Consider the following 17,806-nt stretch of genomic DNA (forward strand, 5'->3'; position numbering starts at 1 on the left):
ATCGTAAATGTTGCTCATATCATTACAGTATTAATAATATAACGATGGTCTTTTTCTTGTCTCTCCCGTAGACGGGATCCACAGTGTGACGGCCCAGTGTGTCCTGCGTGTTCTCATCATCACCGAGGACATGTTGTCCAACAGCATCACCGTGCGCCTGGAAAACATGTCCCAGGAGCGATTTCTGTCCCCTCTGTTGACCAGTTTTTTGGAAGGCGTTTCAACCGTGTTGGCTACCCCAAAGGAGGACATCTTCATCTTCAATATCCAGAATGACACCGACGTGGCAGGCTCCATACTCAACGTTAGCTTTTCAGCTCTTGTGCCCCATGGTGATCGCTCCCAGTTCTTCAGCTCAGAGGACCTTCAGGAGCAGCTCTACATGAAGAGGATGACCCTGACCTCTGCCTCCATGGTGAAGGTCCTCCCATTTGATGACAACGTCTGCCTACGCGAGCCCTGTGAAAACTACATGAAGTGCATATCTGTGCTCAAGTTCGACAGCTCGGCCCCGTTCATCGCGTCCGAGTCCATACTCTTCCGCCCTATCCACCCCATCACTGGTCTACGCTGCCGTTGCCCTCAAGGTTTCACTGGGGATTATTGCGAAACGGAGATTAATCTGTGTTACTCCAACCCCTGTCAGAATGGAGGGGTGTGCGCCAGGAGAGAGGGCGGCTACACGTGCATTTGTCAAGAGCGCTTCACAGGTCAGTGTTGTTACTGTAATTATTATAGAGCTGTGGGTTGTGAATATATGCGTATGACTATAATCAATTGGATGTGGATTAAAAGATCTACAGTAAAAAGGTAGACAATGTCTAGATAGACATCAGATGTTAGACAGTCAATAGGTTGACAGGGACAAAAGGTCGACTCACTAAAAGTCGACATGTAAGAAGATTGACAGGTACAAATGGCCGACAGGGTCAACAGGTCGACATGTAAATGGTCGACACATGTTTATTAATTTTCTAACCCTAATCTTCACCATAACCCTAACCCTCCTCTTGGTGCCTAACCCTAACCATCCCTTCTATTGCCTAACCCTCCAGTAAGTACGTAATCCTAATAGTCCCTCCTGGTGCCTAACCCTAATTGTCGGGGTAAGTGCCTAACCCTCCGGTAAGTGCCTAACCTTAACCCTAAACCTACTCTAAACCTAAAAAAACAAAAAAATAATTTGTCGTCCATTTTCATATCGAGTTTTTGACTCTGTTGACAATTTGTACCTGTCGAACGTCTTACATGTCGACCTTTTGTCCCTGTCAACCTTTTGTCCCTTTCGACCTATTGACTGTCTAATATCTGGTGTCTATCTAGACATTGTCTACCTTTTTACTGTAGATCTTTAAACCGGATCCCAATGAATTAAGGGCCTGATTCAGAGATGGTCACTATTGCAGCCGCGGTTGCGATTTCTGGTGCAGTGACGGTAATATGTAAATGCTAGGTTCAGCTTGCCACTTGCGAACTGGTGTTAGCAGAATGTTCATGCCCTGACATGACACTTTTAATGCCCTTAGATGGTGAAACTCTGCCGGTGGTTCCGAACACTCCACTATTGGTGCACCATGGTGTTCACCATTAACCCTTGCACCAGCCTATGGCAGGTCTCTGTGACTGAGAACGCAGCAGCTTGCATAGACACGCCTCCAACAATCCCGTAACGCGCCCATGAGACTGACTTTTTTGCCTCACACTCTTCAGGTCACCTCCCAGTCATCACCCAGGAACGCCCATTGTGTTGCCTCGCAGTTCCTAATGCCAGCGATCCTGTGCGTAACTCAGGGTAACACGTGCCTCGTGGGAGTTTTCGCCACATTTTGCGCATGCGCAGTAGCAAATATTCGATCAACTCCTACATCGCAATTGCGTTCATTTTGTGTCCAGCTCTGAATCAGGGCCTAAATGTGGTTTCAGAATTAATTTTTGCTCCATCTAGAGCAGTGGTTCTAGAACTCGGTCCTCAGGACCCCACACAGGTCACGTTTTCCAGGTCACACAGCAGGTTCACAGGTGTAGTCATTATCACTGACACAGTTTAAAAGTTCCAGAGTGGAGCCAATAATTTTAGTTTTGATTTTGTGAGGAGACCTGGAAAACATGCACCGTTTGGGGTCCTGAGGACTGAGTTTGAGAACCTGTGGTCTAGAGAAATGTAGGGAATGGTTTTTAATGTTCAACATACATCATCTGTTTTATTTCTGTCTTCTATTCTGCCCTCCAGGGGACTATGGGGGTTATTAGAACGACTTTTGTTAACAATTTATCTAAAGCATTTTACTAAAACCCAGTAAAATGTAACCAAATCCGGGCCATGTTCATTTTAAAGGCTTTACATTGGCATTGGTTGGTACATTCCCTGTTGCACATTATAGTACATTAGGTATATCCATTCAGTGACCCCTTTATTATGTACATCTGCTTGTTAGTGCAAATATGTAATCAGCCAAACATGTGGCAGCAATTGCATGGTCAAGTGGTTCAGTTATTGTTAAGACCAAACGCCAGAATGAGGAAGAAATGGGATCTAACTGACTCTGACCGCGGTCTGATGGTTGATGCCCGATTAGGTGGTTTGAGTATCTCAGAAACTGCTGCTCTCCTGGTATTTTCACATACAGCAGTCTCTATGCAGGGGCGGACTCTGACCAGAGTGCTCGCTCTGAATCAGGGCCTTCCTCCATGAAAATGGAGCAGCCTCCTGGACCCTCGTATAGCTGTGGGTGACCACCCACAGCTATAGCGAGCGTCCATGATGATGGTCGCGATGGTCTTGACCATCGCAACCATCGGACTTGCGACGGAGACCCTGCGGTAGGGTCTTGCTGCCGCAAGCCCTGGAGTGATTTTGGCTCTATCAGAGCCAAAATCACTCCCACTGACATCACTAGTGATGTCAGTGGGGCCGGCTTGAGACGGTAGGCGTTCCCATTCGAACGCCTCCGTCTGGCAGGCACGCCCACCAAAGGGGGCGTGCTGTGAATCAACATCGACAGCACGCCCCCTTTGGTCGAGACCCGGAGCGATGGAAAGCCCGTCGCTCCCCGGGTTTCGCGCATGCGCACGACGGAGCTCCCTCCGTCGTGCGCATGCGCAGTGGGGAACATCGACCCGCTTGCGAGCGTACTGCCGCTCGCGAGCGGGTCTGAATGACCCCCAATATGCGGCCCTCCAGCTGTTGTTGAACTACAAATCCCAGCATGTCTTGCAACAGTTTTAGCATGGCCAAATAGCAAAACTGTGGCAGGGCATGTGTAGTTCTTCAACTTCTGGGGGGGGGGGCAGCTTATTGCCCACCCCTACTCCTAGAGTGTACAGAGAATGGTGCACATAACAAAAAAAAACATCCCGAGAGTGGCATTTCTGTGGGTGAAAATACCTTATTAATGAGATCAGAGGAGGACGGCCAGGCTGGTTCCACCCAGCACTTGAAATGTTTGCCAAATTAAGTGGCAACTTAGTTTATATCTGCCTTCTGTCTGTGATTTTCACCAAATCCTTTATATCATCTTTTGTAGATACATGTAGGATCAAAAAAAGGCTTTTTTCTTATTATTTGGCCATGTGGTGGCGCTATGGAGCTATAAAGTAGAAATGCCAAGCTATATGGTGGCATGAGTGGGCTGGTATGCTTACAGTGTAACAGTGTATGGGGGTCAGTTGGGCTGTATGCACACTAATGATGACTCCCAACTTTTGTGTTCCACAGAGAGGGACACTTTGCGCATTAAAGGTGTGCGCGTGTCCGAAAAGGGGGTGGGGCTTTGCTGAAAGGGGGCAGGGCCTATTGAAACCGTGACGGAGCCTTTCGGCAACCCCCGTTTATGTCTTTCTAGGGGGCGTGCCCAGCACTCTCCGAGATGCTGGGCAGCCCCCAGGCTCTCCCTACACAGTTGAACAGATGCCGCTGGTCACCCTCTGCACACCCGCTGCTCTGCTATGCTCTGCTGAGCAGCGGTATGGGCTCTCCCCAACTCCCCCCCCCCCCCCCACCACGGGACACTGCGGCCCGCGGGTAGGACAGCGGGACAGTCCCAGAAAAACGAGACTGTCCCACTGAACGCGGGACAGTTGGGAGGTATGTGATGGCTTCGTGTGTGCGTTGCAGCTGTACAGTTATTCCCAGATTAGAATAATGTAATTCTTCCTGCGCAACTGAGAATAAGGCCCTATCTGCTCTACTGGCTTCAAACCCAGATTAACAGTACAGTATCTGATTCGGGAACTGGCAGAAATAAATTCTATTAGGACAGAAGTCCCTGAAGACTGGTCAATTTCTGCCATATTTATTTTTATATGTTGATGTTTTTTTTTAAACATTTTATGCCCTTTGATTAGATTAATTTACATAACGAGACACTTTTTAAGCATTTCAGGCGCTTTGCTAGTTTTATCTAAACGTTTACACGATTGTAGCAAGCTGCTGCCCATATCGCGGCAAGCTACAAACGTCCTATTGTATTCTGAAAGTGTACAGTAGGGAGACCTCACACTCACCACGGCTGACTACACCTCACACTTTGGGGGGAACTCAATTGTTGTCTGGGTGCCCGATGGAGCAGTTGTATTCTTGCTCCTATCGAGCGTGAGTGTCGCTGGCGGCCAGAATTCTGATCGTACCCTCCCGAGGTGGCGAGCAGAAATTAGCAAAAAGTCCATCTTTTGGGTGCCCAAACAGCTGTTTGGTCGCCCTAACCAGGAATTTAGACAAGTTTAGCCACTGGGGGCAGCAAGTGTAATAAGTAATAGGTGCCCACAGCACTTGCGTCCAATCGGAACAACAATGAAATTGAAAGGTGGCAGAAAAAGTGATGGGCGTTCCTGGGCAGTGATAGGGAGGCGGCTAGTAGTGAACGCAAAAATGGTCCATTCAGTGTGCGTTATGGGAGCGTCACGTGTGTGTTAATACAAACGCCTATGTTCCCAGACGCACAGCCGCAGGAATAGGAGGACGTGGTCAGATGGACACGCTGCACCTGCCGTATGGTTGGTGCAATTTTCGATGGTGCAACCGATTGTGACCTATAAGGACACACCAATCTGTATTACAGCGTGCACGGGCGCTAAAAGTGGGCGTCTCAGTCCTTGCACATTCGGCTGCTCGAATGTAAACTGGGGAGGGAATCTGTAGCGATATTCGCATAAATTTGCAGGTCTGCAACCGCCAATAGACTTCAACAGAGGCCACTTTGTAATATCTGCATTATAAAATAAAAAATTTATTCTTAATATGACTTATTATTATCTCTTCGCCATTATTTTGTTTATTCTTTTAAATAAATCATTATATTTGTAGTATATAATTAAGTGGTACAGAGAAATAGTATTGCTTTATATGTTGACATTGTATAGTATATGCTTCTTTTTATTATATTTCACCCATATTGCTTCTTTTTTTAAAATTTTTATTTAAATTTTTTATTATTTTATTACTTTTATTTTTTTCTAATAGCGCTAAGTACCCTTTTGACTATATTTTTAATTAAACAAGGATTATAATTTTTTTTTATTTATTTTTTTATTTTGTTGGTTGATCTGAATGAGGCTAGAGCAGAGCTGCTTTGTGAGGGGACTCACCCAAAGGGGTAACAATAGGAAATTGTACTTGAATGTGACCAAGTACCTGTAGTGATACACAGACAACCATTTGTAATAATAGAATAATGCATCATTCAAGAGAGGAGAAATAAATAAAAACTAAGCCAGAGCCCTTTTGCTGGCCATGTTTCAAGAGCTTGAACAGTAGAGGGATTCTTTTTGTCTAATACAATACACGTATAAATGTGAAATACGTTGTGTTCTCTCGAGCCGAGATCTCCAAACACTAGAGTTCAGTTAGCCCTTATCCCTCGGGGAGAGTTGGGCGATTGGATAGTTGACAATGAAGGCAACAGGTGCCGTTCTGTAATTCTCCGCCTGTTTACCCGGAATGAGCCTGTTTACCATCCTGAAGCTGGAGAGTGTGCGGAATTCTAAGCAGGGCCCTGAGAATTGAGCTTGTAAAAAATGAATGCGCACGGCCAAGTCCTGGAATGAATGCACAGAATCGTCCTCCGTGGATTTCTCAGAGCAAAATAAATGACTAGAGTTTGCGATATGTACCGAGAGCACCTGATGCCAGTGGGAGTCTTATGATGACATTATCCAAATGACTTAAAGGGAAAATATACTCTGGTTTTCAATAAGTGTAGTGCTCTACTGGAATGTGGGAGACTACCCGGAATCTATCTCGCACTCTTGGGATTGTAGATCAGACTTCCGGATCCCGCCCACTTTCCTAGTTGAAGGGTCATTCCGGATCATATAAACACAATTTCTGAAAAAATTCTACCTTACATTCTCTAATTTCAATTAAATTTGGTATAATAAATCTTGCCATGGGTGTAAAGAAAACCCCCAAATCTCAGGCTGACAAGTACACGGCCTTTAAAGCTACAATTTTTTTCTTACAAAAAATTTGCTATTAACAGTTTATTAAATAACACTTGAAGTTCACACAATTGAGAGAGAGAGTTGGGCAAGGTCTCATTTTAAACCTCTTTTTATGGGCTTTCATGTGATGTAGAACTCAGCGGGATGTAGTCTGGAACCCGACGATCTAAATGCTGACTGCCGGCTTCCAGACTGCTTTATCTCGACTAGGGACGAATGACAGGCGTCTAAATGTAGACACCTGTAATTTGCCCGACGTCTGGAGACTGACGCCCGGCATCCCGATCGAGCGGATGCCGGGTGCCGCAGCGGACAGCAGCGGGGGGGGCAGGGTTAGGTTTAGGACTCCCGGGGGGGACTTAGGGTTAGGCACCCCCCCGGGAGGTTAGGGTTAGGCTAGGAGGAGGAAGGGTTAGGGTTAGGCACCCCAGGGGGGAGGTTAGAGTTTGGCACCCCCCGGGGGACTTAGGTTTAGGCAGCTGGGAAGGGGGGGGGTTAGGTTTAGGCACTTAGAGGGGGGTTAGGCACTGGGGGGAAAGGTTAGGGTTAAGCACCCCTAAGGAGGGTTAGGGGGGTTAGGTTAGTTGTTACTTACCTTTACGACGATCGGGATTTCCAGCGCTGTCGGCCAGCCGCTGTCGGGAATTGAACCGCCGACCAAGCGCCCGGCGGTAACACATATCACACCCAACTCAGCAGTATGTTTCATTAAAACTAGAAAAGGTAAAATTTTCAAAATCAAAATTTGGATTTTCTCAAAAAGCCAAGTGGCCCAGGGACAGGTCAGGTTTGGGTGGGCTTTAATTAGTGAAGAAAATCCCCTTGGTCAATAATTTAAGCCCACCCACACTTAACTTGTCTCTAGACTATTTGTGTCAAATTTGAAAAAGCGGAATGTTTAATAACAGTGCAGGATGGGAGAATGTGTGCTGGGAGCAGGAGGAACAGTAACTTAGTAACAGACACAGGAAGAGTCTATATAACTGTGCAGTATGGGAGAATGTGTGCTGGGAGTAGGAGGAACAGTAACTTAGTAACAGACACAGGAAGAATCTATATAACTGTGCAGTATGGGAGAATGTGTGCTGGGAGCAGGAGGAACAGCAACTTAGTAACAGACACAGGAAGAGTCTATATAACAGTACAGGATGGGAGAATGTGTGCTGGGAGCAGGAGGAACAGTAACTTAGTAACAGACACAGGAAGAGTCTATATAACTGTGCAGTATGGGAGAATGTGTGCTGGGAGCAGGAGGACCAGTAACTTAGTAACAGACACAGGAAGAGTCTATATAACTGTGCAGTATGGGAGAATGTGTGCTGGGAGCAGGAGGAACAGTAACTTAGTAACAGACACAGGAAGAGTCTATATAACTGTGCAGGATGGGAGAATGTGTGCTGGGAGCAGGGAGGAACAGTAACTTAGTAACAGACACAGGAAGAGTGTATATAACTGTGCAGGATGGGAGAATGTGTGCTGGGAGCAGGAGGAACAGTAACTTAGTAACAGACACAGGAAGAGTGTATATAACTGTGCAGTATGGGAGAATGTGTGCTGGGAGCAGGAGGAACAGTAACTTAGTAATAGACACAGGAAGAGTCTATATAACTGTGCAGTATGGGAGAATGTGTGCTGGGAGCAGGAGGAACAGTAACTTAGTAACAGACACAGGAAGAGTGTATATAACTGTGCAGTATGGGAGAATGTGTGCTGGGAGCAGGAGGAACAGTAACTTAGTAATAGACACAGGAAGAGTCTATATAACTGTGCAGGATGGGAGAATGTGTGCTGGGAGCAGGGAGGAACAGTAACTTAGTAACAGACACAGGAAGAGTGTATATAACTGTGCAGGATGGGAGAATGTGTGCTGGGAGCAGGGAGGAACAGTAACTTAGTAACAGACACAGGAAGAGTGTATATAACAGTGCAGGATGGGAGAATGTGTGCTGGGAGCAGGAGGAACAGTAACTTAGTAACAGACACAGGAAGAGTCTATATAACTATGCAGTATGGGAGAATGTGTGCTGGGAGCAGGAGGAACAGCAACTTAGTAACAGACACAGGAAGAGTGTATATAACTATGCAGTATGGGAGAATGTGTGCTGGGAGCAGGAGGAACAGTAACTTAGTAACAGACATAGGAAGAGTCTATATAACTATGCAGTATGGGAGAATGTGTGCTGGGAGCAGGAGGAACAGTAACTTAGTAACAGACACAGGAAGAATCTATATAACTGTGCAGGATGGGAGAATGTGTGCTGGGAGCAGGAGGAACAGTAACTTAATAAAAGTAACAAGAAGAGTGTATATAACTGTGCACTGATAGCCTCCGCATCTTTACTATTTCTGTATCTCTGAAAAAAATGTATTATAATTCAATAAACCTTTATTAATTGCTCTATTAAAATATTGTGTTCGGAGTAGAGGCGAAATATTGATTAAAGTCCAAGATAGTATAGATAGTTAAGGGGTGATAGAAAATATTATGAAAAGTGCTATTAAAATTCCTGTCACCGCTGGTCATACAATATCCTAATGTTTATTCAGTATAACCGAATAGTTCCTGTCTGTGTATCTGACTGTAATGGGATTGAAATGCCGGCGGCTAAACCGCTGGTTCAAATCCCGACAGCGTGAGCCCGACAGCAGGAAATCCCAACAGCGGCAGGTAAGTGATCTAACCCTCCCCTCTCCCCTCCTAACCCTAACCCTTGCTTAGGGGAGCCTAACCCTAACCTCCCCCCGGAGGTGCCTAACCCTAACACCCCCTTACCGCTCCCTAACCAAACCCTCCCGGGGGGGTGCCTGACCCTAACCTCCCCCCGGAGGTGCCTAACCCTAACACCCCTTACCGCTCCCTAAACCAAACCCTCCCGGGGGGGTGCCTAAACCTAAGCTCCCCCCGGGGGTGCCTAACCCTAACACCCCCTTACCGCTCCCTAAACCAAGCCCTCCCGGGGGGGTGCCTAACCCTAACCTCTCCCTGGGGGTGCCTAACCCTAACCTCAGTATATCCCCAGAGGTGCCTAACCCTAACACCCCCTTACCGCTCCCTAAACCAAACCCTCCCAGGGGGGTGCCTAACCCTAACCTCTCCCTGGGGGTGCTTAACCCTCCCCCCTAGGGGTGCCTAACCCTAACCTCCCCCCAAGAAACCTAACGTTAAGCCCACTAACTGCCCTAAACCTAACCCCCACCCCCCCGCGGCTAACAGGACGGGCGCCCCGGACTTACCTCGTTCGGGCATGCGGCATCCTGGATTCCGGCGTCGGGATTTTGATAGGCGACGCTTTTCCGACGTCTATCACAAATCCTTTGCCGGCATTCTGCAATTGGGATTGTCACATAACTACATTCTATCTGACTTATGTCTTTGTCGGTGTAATGTATATACTAGTCACAAACACAATTTACTCCTGTGGAATTTGCGCGGCTATTTGCTTTAATGGATCATAGATTTATTTCAAATGTTTTTTTTTTACCATCTATAGATCATCTCCTTCATGGGAGCACCCGCGTACCGGTATAGTAGTCACAAGCTCCGCAATGGTGGTCTCCATGTAGTCCCTGGCTAGGTAGAAAAGCACTTTGCTGGCTGTTAGCCAAATGCATTCGGCGTTACCCGGCTCCGCTACTGTCTTTGCTTGTATAATAACAGGGATGATGTTTTTGAATGAGCCACTTATATCCATCCGGATCTCTAAAACATGGCACAGAAAATCAAAGATCATGTGCCAATTAGTAATGGCCGACTGCCCCTTTGCGATGACATCCTTGATCATATTAACCCAACGCACAAGTTTTACCAATGGTATAGTGGCAGTCATCTTCTTCTTCTTGTCCGTCTCAACAATGGCCAACTTCTCCATTTCCTTCCCGAGGACATCCTTGATCATGTTAATCCTACACACAAGGGTTTCCAATGGCATAGTGGCAATGATCTCAGGCAAACATCTCTTTATCACCGGAGAGTAGAGGAGTTGCAGGTCACGGAGCATCACCATGGTGTTATCAGTAGGCTCCTCGTGGGGCAGCATGGCTGGTAATTTATTAGTCTCTCCTCCCTCATGCAGCATCACATCAGATGAATCACTTTCCATCGAGTAAAAATTAAAACTGCAGATACCAGGGAGGGAGGTGTCTAAAGGGGTAAGTGTGACCATGTTATCTGGTCCTTACCAGAAGATGTTCTTCAGTCTTTTTCAAGTCCTTATTGGAAGATGACAATCAGGTCCTTATCGGAAGATGACAATCAGGTCCTTATCGGAAGATGACAATCAGGTCCTTATCGGAAGATGACAATCAGGTCCTTATCGGAAGATGACAATCAGGTCCTTATCGGAAGATGTTAATCCAAGGTCCTTATCAATAGTCGTTTTTCCAAAGTCGCTTAACTAAAATAAGCAGGAGTTACTCAGAAGAGTAGCAATGTGAGATAGAATGTCAGCACAAAGTGGCTGCTAGTAGCTGGGCTTCCTTTCTATAGGGCTGTGGCCTGGATTGTGACATTACAATGCATGTAGTGCTGGATTAACAACAGGGTAGTCAGGGGCCCCATCACATGGGAGAACTGTGGCATAATGTGAACTTGGGGCAATACAGTGTGTTCAACAGATTTGTGGTGCTGGAACTGATAGATATCCACAGTATATGATTTTGACGAGGATCCCCCAAACAAATTATCTGCCCTAGGGGCCCCCACAAAACTTAAAACTAAATTAATAAGAGATAATAATATCTTATTTATCTGACATATAAAGGTAGGGACTCTGATGTGGTAGCCTAATAGCAGGACCTACGCAGCACATTCAGAAACTGACTTCTACCAAGAACTGATACTAATGAGCTTCCCCAGGCACCTCCTGCTTGGTGTATGGTTACCATGCAATACGTCCCCAAATGTGAGCCGGGCTGAATATTTGTTGGCTACAAATATTTTCTAAGCACCAAGAGGCCTATTAGTATTTATGAATCAATTATGCCCTTAAAATATACTATAACTGCTGTTTCCACATGTTTAAGGGCAGAATTAAGTGTCCTTTTCCGCAGCAGCCAACCCCATCTATGGCTATATATAACAATATCCGCAAGCTTTGCTATCTTGCCTGGTTGGGCTAATGCCATCTTCAGATGGCAGTAACTCATTGACGGAGGTCCTGCTGTGCATTGCGGCCATTACAGTGCAGAACATACGCAGCTTGAAAATGTGCATTAGCCGCAAAGGGGCCCCGTAGGTAGAAGTAAATGATTGCGGATCCAATAAGAGCCCACCCAGGAGACCTAAATTAATACATTCAAGTGAATAAAGAATCCTTATTGGTGCGATATGTGTCAATAAGGATTCTTCATTTTCGGGGGCACATCAAATTTTATAATAAATATGCCCCAAAGACCCAAACAAAGTAGAAAGGGGGGACTGAGGACCTCATTCAGAGTCGGCCGTTGCGGCCGCACGGTCGTACGCCACCGATGTTCGCTATACTGCGCATGTGTAAAGTTCGCAATGCGCGTGCGCAAACTAGCCGCTACGATCAGAAATTTCTCTCTCCTTGAACACAGCCAGGTCGGTAGTTTGAGTGACAGATGGAGGCGTTTGTGGGTGGTAACAGGGGAAGGTGCTTGAAAACGGGGGAGTGGAGATCCGAACGCAGGCGTGCCTCATTATGCGAACGGCGTTTTATGGGAGTGCATACGGATTATGGAAGTGCATAATTAACAAAGTAGCGTCATGGCACATGTGACATGGGAGGTTTTTACACTGACATGATCGTAGAGCTTAAGAGAGGGTATGGTCAACCTTAAGCTCTACGACCAGTTCCGATGGTTCCCGATGGTCTCGATTAATCCGTATATGCCCGAAGATGACGTGCAATGCGTACGAGAAGGGGGCGTATTTTTTTGTCTTCCGACCGCTTCCTCCCCTTGGTCGGCCAACTACCGATCCGAACTTAGGGACGCAACTTGCGAGGGAATCATTTGCATATCCGGCCCCTCTGAATGAGGTCCTGAGTGCATGAGTGATGGGAATCTAGATGAAATGTATATATGTTTGGTGGGACTTGACATTTGGAGTGCCGCTTTCTTGCAGAGAGTTTATTTAAGCATACAGCAATATAAAGCAGCAGCGTTACAGGCAACTTACTGCCCTATCTCAGGCTTGATCGAGCTTGAGAAAGGGTTGTAAGTTGCCCTAACTATTTATATCAAAGACAAAGTTAGGGGGTGCACAATGGGAATTATCTCTGGTGCTTGGTGTAGTCTCGCCGCATCGGTCACAGCGACAAACTTGCGTCACAGAGATCTCCAGCCTCATTTTCTGTTACACGTGTGTCACTTCCAATGCATTTCATCGTCAATGAGATCTCTGTGATGTGAGTCCGGCGATGTGACTACACCAAGCTCCAGCGATAAGTTATAGAAAACCTGAACAATATATCTTGATGTATGTAATTTTAACCTTTATTAAACTGCATATAAAAAAAAAACATTCTTCACCATTGTACACCCCTAACTCTTTCTTTTGGCATAATTTGTGTGGCCTAGCGGTTACTGCAGGAGCCGACGGATAGTAAGCAGCGATATCGCCAATATCTACATTGAAGGTATATTTAATTCTGCCCTTAAATATGCGGAAAAAGCAGTTTCCGCTTATTTTAAGGGCAGAATTCATTTGGAAATAGGCCCTTTAGTATTAATGAGTATAAACGTTATATAATTAGTTATTAATTATGATAAGTTATTCAGTTGTTATATTAGCCATATCTGCTTAGGAGTATATTTTGAGCCCTGTGGTTCAAAATATTCAAGGCCTGTATTGAGAAGGGGAGGAGCTGTAACCAGTACTGTGCAGGTGTGGCCAGTGCCATGTGGGTGTGACCAGTGCTGAGTGGGTGTGGCCAGAGCCACATGGGTGTGACCAGTGCTGAGTGGGTGTGGCCAGAGCCACGTGGGTGTGACCAGTGCTGAGTGGGTGTGGCCAGAGCCACGTGGGCATGTACACCTCCTACACTTTCAGCCCCAGTATCTCCCTAAATACATATAAATAAAAAAGTGGCAGAATTTTTGTGACAAAACTAAAGAAACAAATATTTTAATACCTATGATTTATGTGTGACTGTGTGGCCATCTAGGCAGCTGGTCATTATCATGCTGCCATAATGATGGGCCTATTTTTATGTAGAGGCCTTAGAGATACATTATAAACTCCCAATTTATACATTACAGAATATAGTATATTGCATTAGTGCCCTTTTATTGTTAAATTAACAGCAGCATTGTTTGTTTCATCAATATTTCTCTTTTTTTCCAGATAGTCAAAGCAGCCCATAACTATAACTGTATTATTCATTTTAACATAGTGATTATAATTAATATATAATATTGTTAAAAAAAAGAATCTGCGTGGTTACAGTGTCAGCGTCTGTGACAGTGTAACGTAGTGTTTCGCAAGCAGATACACCCGCAGCCTTTATTCTGTGTTCGGCTGGTGGTGTATCTGACACTGTAACATAGCATTTTGCACGCAGATGCAGCACACACAGAATATAGGCATGCCGCAAATCTTTTTTTTTTTAAACATATTTTATTGTAAGACTGCAGTGAGCAATACAACATATTGGTCAAAAAGTAACAAGACATCAATAGGTATACAGCAGTAAGTTATAACATGATCCATGAAGAACGTAGAATTGCAGGACCTAAAATTGGGGTCTACCTGAGGACACTGTGGGTCATTCAGACCCGTTCGCGAGCAAACGACGCTCGCAAACGGGTCGATGTTGCCCCACTGCGCATGCGCATGACGGAGGGAGCTCCGTCGTGCACATGCGCGAGACCCCGATAGCGACGGGCTCTCCGTCGCTCCGGGTCTCGCACCAAAGGGGGCGTGCTGTCGATGTTGATTGACAGCACGCCCCCTTTGGTGGGCGTGCCTGCCAGACGGAGGCGTTCCCATGGGAACGCCTACCGTCTGAGTCCGGCCCCACTGACATCAGTAATGATGTCAGTGGGAGTGATTTTGGCTCTGATAGAGCCAAAATCACTCCTGGGCTTGCGGCAGCGAGACCCTACCGCAGGGTCTCGTCGCAAGCCCGATGGTCGCGATGGTCTTTGACCATCGGGACCATCTTTTTGGCCGCTCGCATAAGCTGTGGGTGGTAACCCACAGCTATGCGAGCGGCCAGGAGGCCGCTCCAAATTTAGCTGGGACGGCCCTGATTCAGAGCGAGCGCTCTGGTCAGAGCGTTCAGGTCTGAATCAGGCCCACAGTTTCTTCATTATACCGGGCTGTAAATTGGACTGCAGCACGGAGTGTGTCTTTGACTTGAGGCGTTAATGTGTGAATATACGGGAGCCAAATGTCAAAGAATTTCTCTGCACCTTTATCTTTATTAAAGGGTAGTTCTAGCAAATCCATATTAAATAGATATGAAATTCTAGGCTGTAGGAGACTGAGGGATCTATGTACTAAGCAGTGTTAGGAGACAGAGTGAAAAGGGATAAGTCTGTGATAAGGTGCCAGCCAATCAGCTCCCAACTGTCACATTTCAAACACAGCCTGTGAGATGGCAGTTGGGAGCTGATTGGCTGGCACCTTATCGCTTTCTTATCACTTTTCACTATCTCTTATCACTGCTTAGTACATAGACCCCGATTGTTAAAGTGTCAGCAGAAAGCCATTGGGATAAGATGGTTTTCTTTGCAGTTGCTGCAATCTTTGCTAATAGTAGTCGGGCACCTCTAGGGGGACAGGATGACCCAGATGAAGGTATAATATCCCGCATGGCCCACTCAGGTGTTAATTCGAAAGTAATTCCCAACATGGTGGATATATATGTGTGTACTAGGGACCAGAACCTCCGCACAGTGCCACATACAATGCATTAGATCCGGTTGTCTACACTTAGGGCCTGATTCAGAGCCGGACGCTATTTGCGCTCGCTCGTCCAGAAAAAAGGGGTGGCTATTCAAATGAACCGTTCACTCTTTGCGGTCTGTTCACGCCTCTAGGTCTGAACGAGCGAACAAAACTTGTGGTCGTTTTTTGGGAAAATACGCCCCCTGGCCGCTCGCATCCTACGTCATGTCCGCTATTTATTAGATTAATCGAGTACATCGACCAGCATATGAACTGCTCGCTATTCTTGTGGTTGGTTTTTGCTACCACAATCTTGCGAGCAGTTCTGGCTATAAAATAACCCAGTGACGTGGTCAAGTGACGCTGCTGTTTTAATTATGCACACCCATAAAACGCCCGTTTTGACCTTTAAGCACGCCTGCGTTCGGATCTCCACTCCCCGTTTTCAAGCACCTTCCCCCGTTACCACCCACATACGCCTCTTTCTGTCACTCAAATTTTCAGGCATTCGCTATTTTGCGAGCACATGAATTTCGACCGCACCGACTGGTTCGCGCATGCGTATAACGATCCGTATGCATGCGCAGTTGGGCAAACATCTCTCGGAGCGAATGAGCGGCCGCTTACGAGCGGCTCTGTATCAGACCCTTAGAACAATTTGAGTCTGTAATGAATCTTAGTTTGGGGGTGAAATCGGCGCGATGCAGTAATTTATACTGCATTTCATCATAGGATGCCGAGATTAATTGCTTGTTAAGTCTAACAAAGGATTTGTAAATGGTGGATAAGGGTATGTTAGGGAATGTAGAGCGCCATTTGGCGACTCCAACTGTCTCCACCTCCAAATTTATTTCCCGGCGTATATAAATGTATAATATGGAAGTGGAAAATTACATAGAAGGGCAGCGAGACAACACATCATCCAAACCGCTTTTCCCAGATGCAATGGGGATTCTAGGGAGTAAAGCAGTGATATAGCTGCGTACTTTGAGGTAGACGAATAATGTGACTTGAAGACAAGGGAATCTTTCCTGTATTTGGTTGTGGGAATAAATAGTCATAGTGGATAGATCTAATAATTGATATATGTAACGGAGTCCCTGTGCACTCCAGGTATTAAAAACCTGTGTTAAAAAACCAGCAGTAAACCCTGGGTTATGACCAATGGGAAGGAACAAGGAGACGTTAGGAGGGCCCTTCATTTGAGCTCTGGCACATCGCCATGCCATGCATGTAGTATGAAGTAGTAGATTTTGTATTACATGTGGTGGGAAAGATGAGGGATGTGTGCATAATAGACTAACTAATGGGGCCTCAGCGTTAAAAGATTGCTCTACCAGAGTGTCAGCAAATCCATTTGTTCCTTTGGTCCAATCAATTGCGTAGCGATAATTTGACGCTATGGCATAGGATCTTAGGCAAGGGAGATTGGTTCCTCCTAAAGTGGGTGGTTGGCCAAGTTTGAATAATGAAATCCTGGGTTTTTTTGTCCGCCCAAATGAACTTGCTGATCGCTCTGTTAATCAATTTTAGGTCAGATTCCAAAGGAAGCAGAGGAAGCATCTGAAAGAAATATAGAATCCTGGGAAAGGGTATCATTTTGATTAACTGACATCTACCGAGATATGAGAGTGGGAGGTGTTTCCATTTTTTAAAATCTAAAAGTGTGCGTTGTATTAGAGCAGGGAAATTGACTGAGTACAGGGTTGAGGGATGTGCCGGAATGTTAAGACCCAAATATTTCAAAGTCGTCCTACCCCATTTAAAGGGAAAAGAGTCCTTCCAATCTTTAGTGGCATCTGGGTGTAAGGCCAAGGCCTCCGTTTTGTTGTAATTTATCAGAAAGCCGGAGATTACATGGAAATTCTTCAAGATAAGAAGAAGTTTAGGTACGGCAGAATGTGGGTTCTTAAAATATAACAATAAGTCGTCTGCGTATGCAGAGACGTTCGAGGTGGTATTTCCGATGGTTACTCCCTGCCAATGTTGACATAACAAAAAGGTGCAAATAAGAGGGACTATAGCCAAATTAAATAATAAAGGGGATAGGGGCCAGCCCTGGCGAGTGCCTCTATGTAGACTAAGGGATGGAGTTTTCAGGCCATTTATTGTTAGGAACGCTATAGGGGTGTGGTATAATGTCTTGAATAACGCAATAAATTCAGAACCCAAATTTTGTAACTGAAAAATACGCAAAAGGTGAGACCACGACACCCTATCAAAAGCCTTGTCAGCATCACAGCTGACAAGGAGCATCTGACTATTTCTCATTTGATGAGTTTTGGTTAGCACTGCAATCAAATGTCGTACATTAATCACCGAGTGCCTCCCTTTCATAAATCCAGTTTGTGCGGTGTGTTAAAGGTGTGGTAGTACTAATTGTAGGCGCTGAGCAATAATACCAGTGAAGATTTTAAAGTCCTCGTTGAGTAGGGCTATTGGCCTATTGATTGGGTCAATGTAGGATCTTTCTCAGGTTTCAAGAGAAGGATGATTCGGGCCTGATTAAAA

General features: G+C 45.8%; 1 protein-coding gene across 1 annotated transcript in view; it reads left to right on the forward strand.

Annotated features, from left to right (window-relative positions):
* Positions 1 to 17,806, forward strand: part of CELSR3 (cadherin EGF LAG seven-pass G-type receptor 3) — a 210,274-nt gene that overhangs the window by 69,970 nt on the left and 122,498 nt on the right. Inside the window, exon 2 of the mRNA XM_088454017.1 lies at positions 72 to 710. Within this exon, the coding sequence (XP_088310143.1) occupies positions 72 to 710 (639 nt within the window). The remainder of the gene's footprint in view (positions 1 to 71; positions 711 to 17,806) is intronic.

This window comes from Taudactylus pleione, unplaced genomic scaffold, assembly GCF_031769625.1.
Source record: "Taudactylus pleione unplaced genomic scaffold, aTauple2 ptg000607l, whole genome shotgun sequence".
Classification (NCBI taxonomy): domain Eukaryota; kingdom Metazoa; phylum Chordata; class Amphibia; order Anura; family Myobatrachidae; genus Taudactylus; species Taudactylus pleione.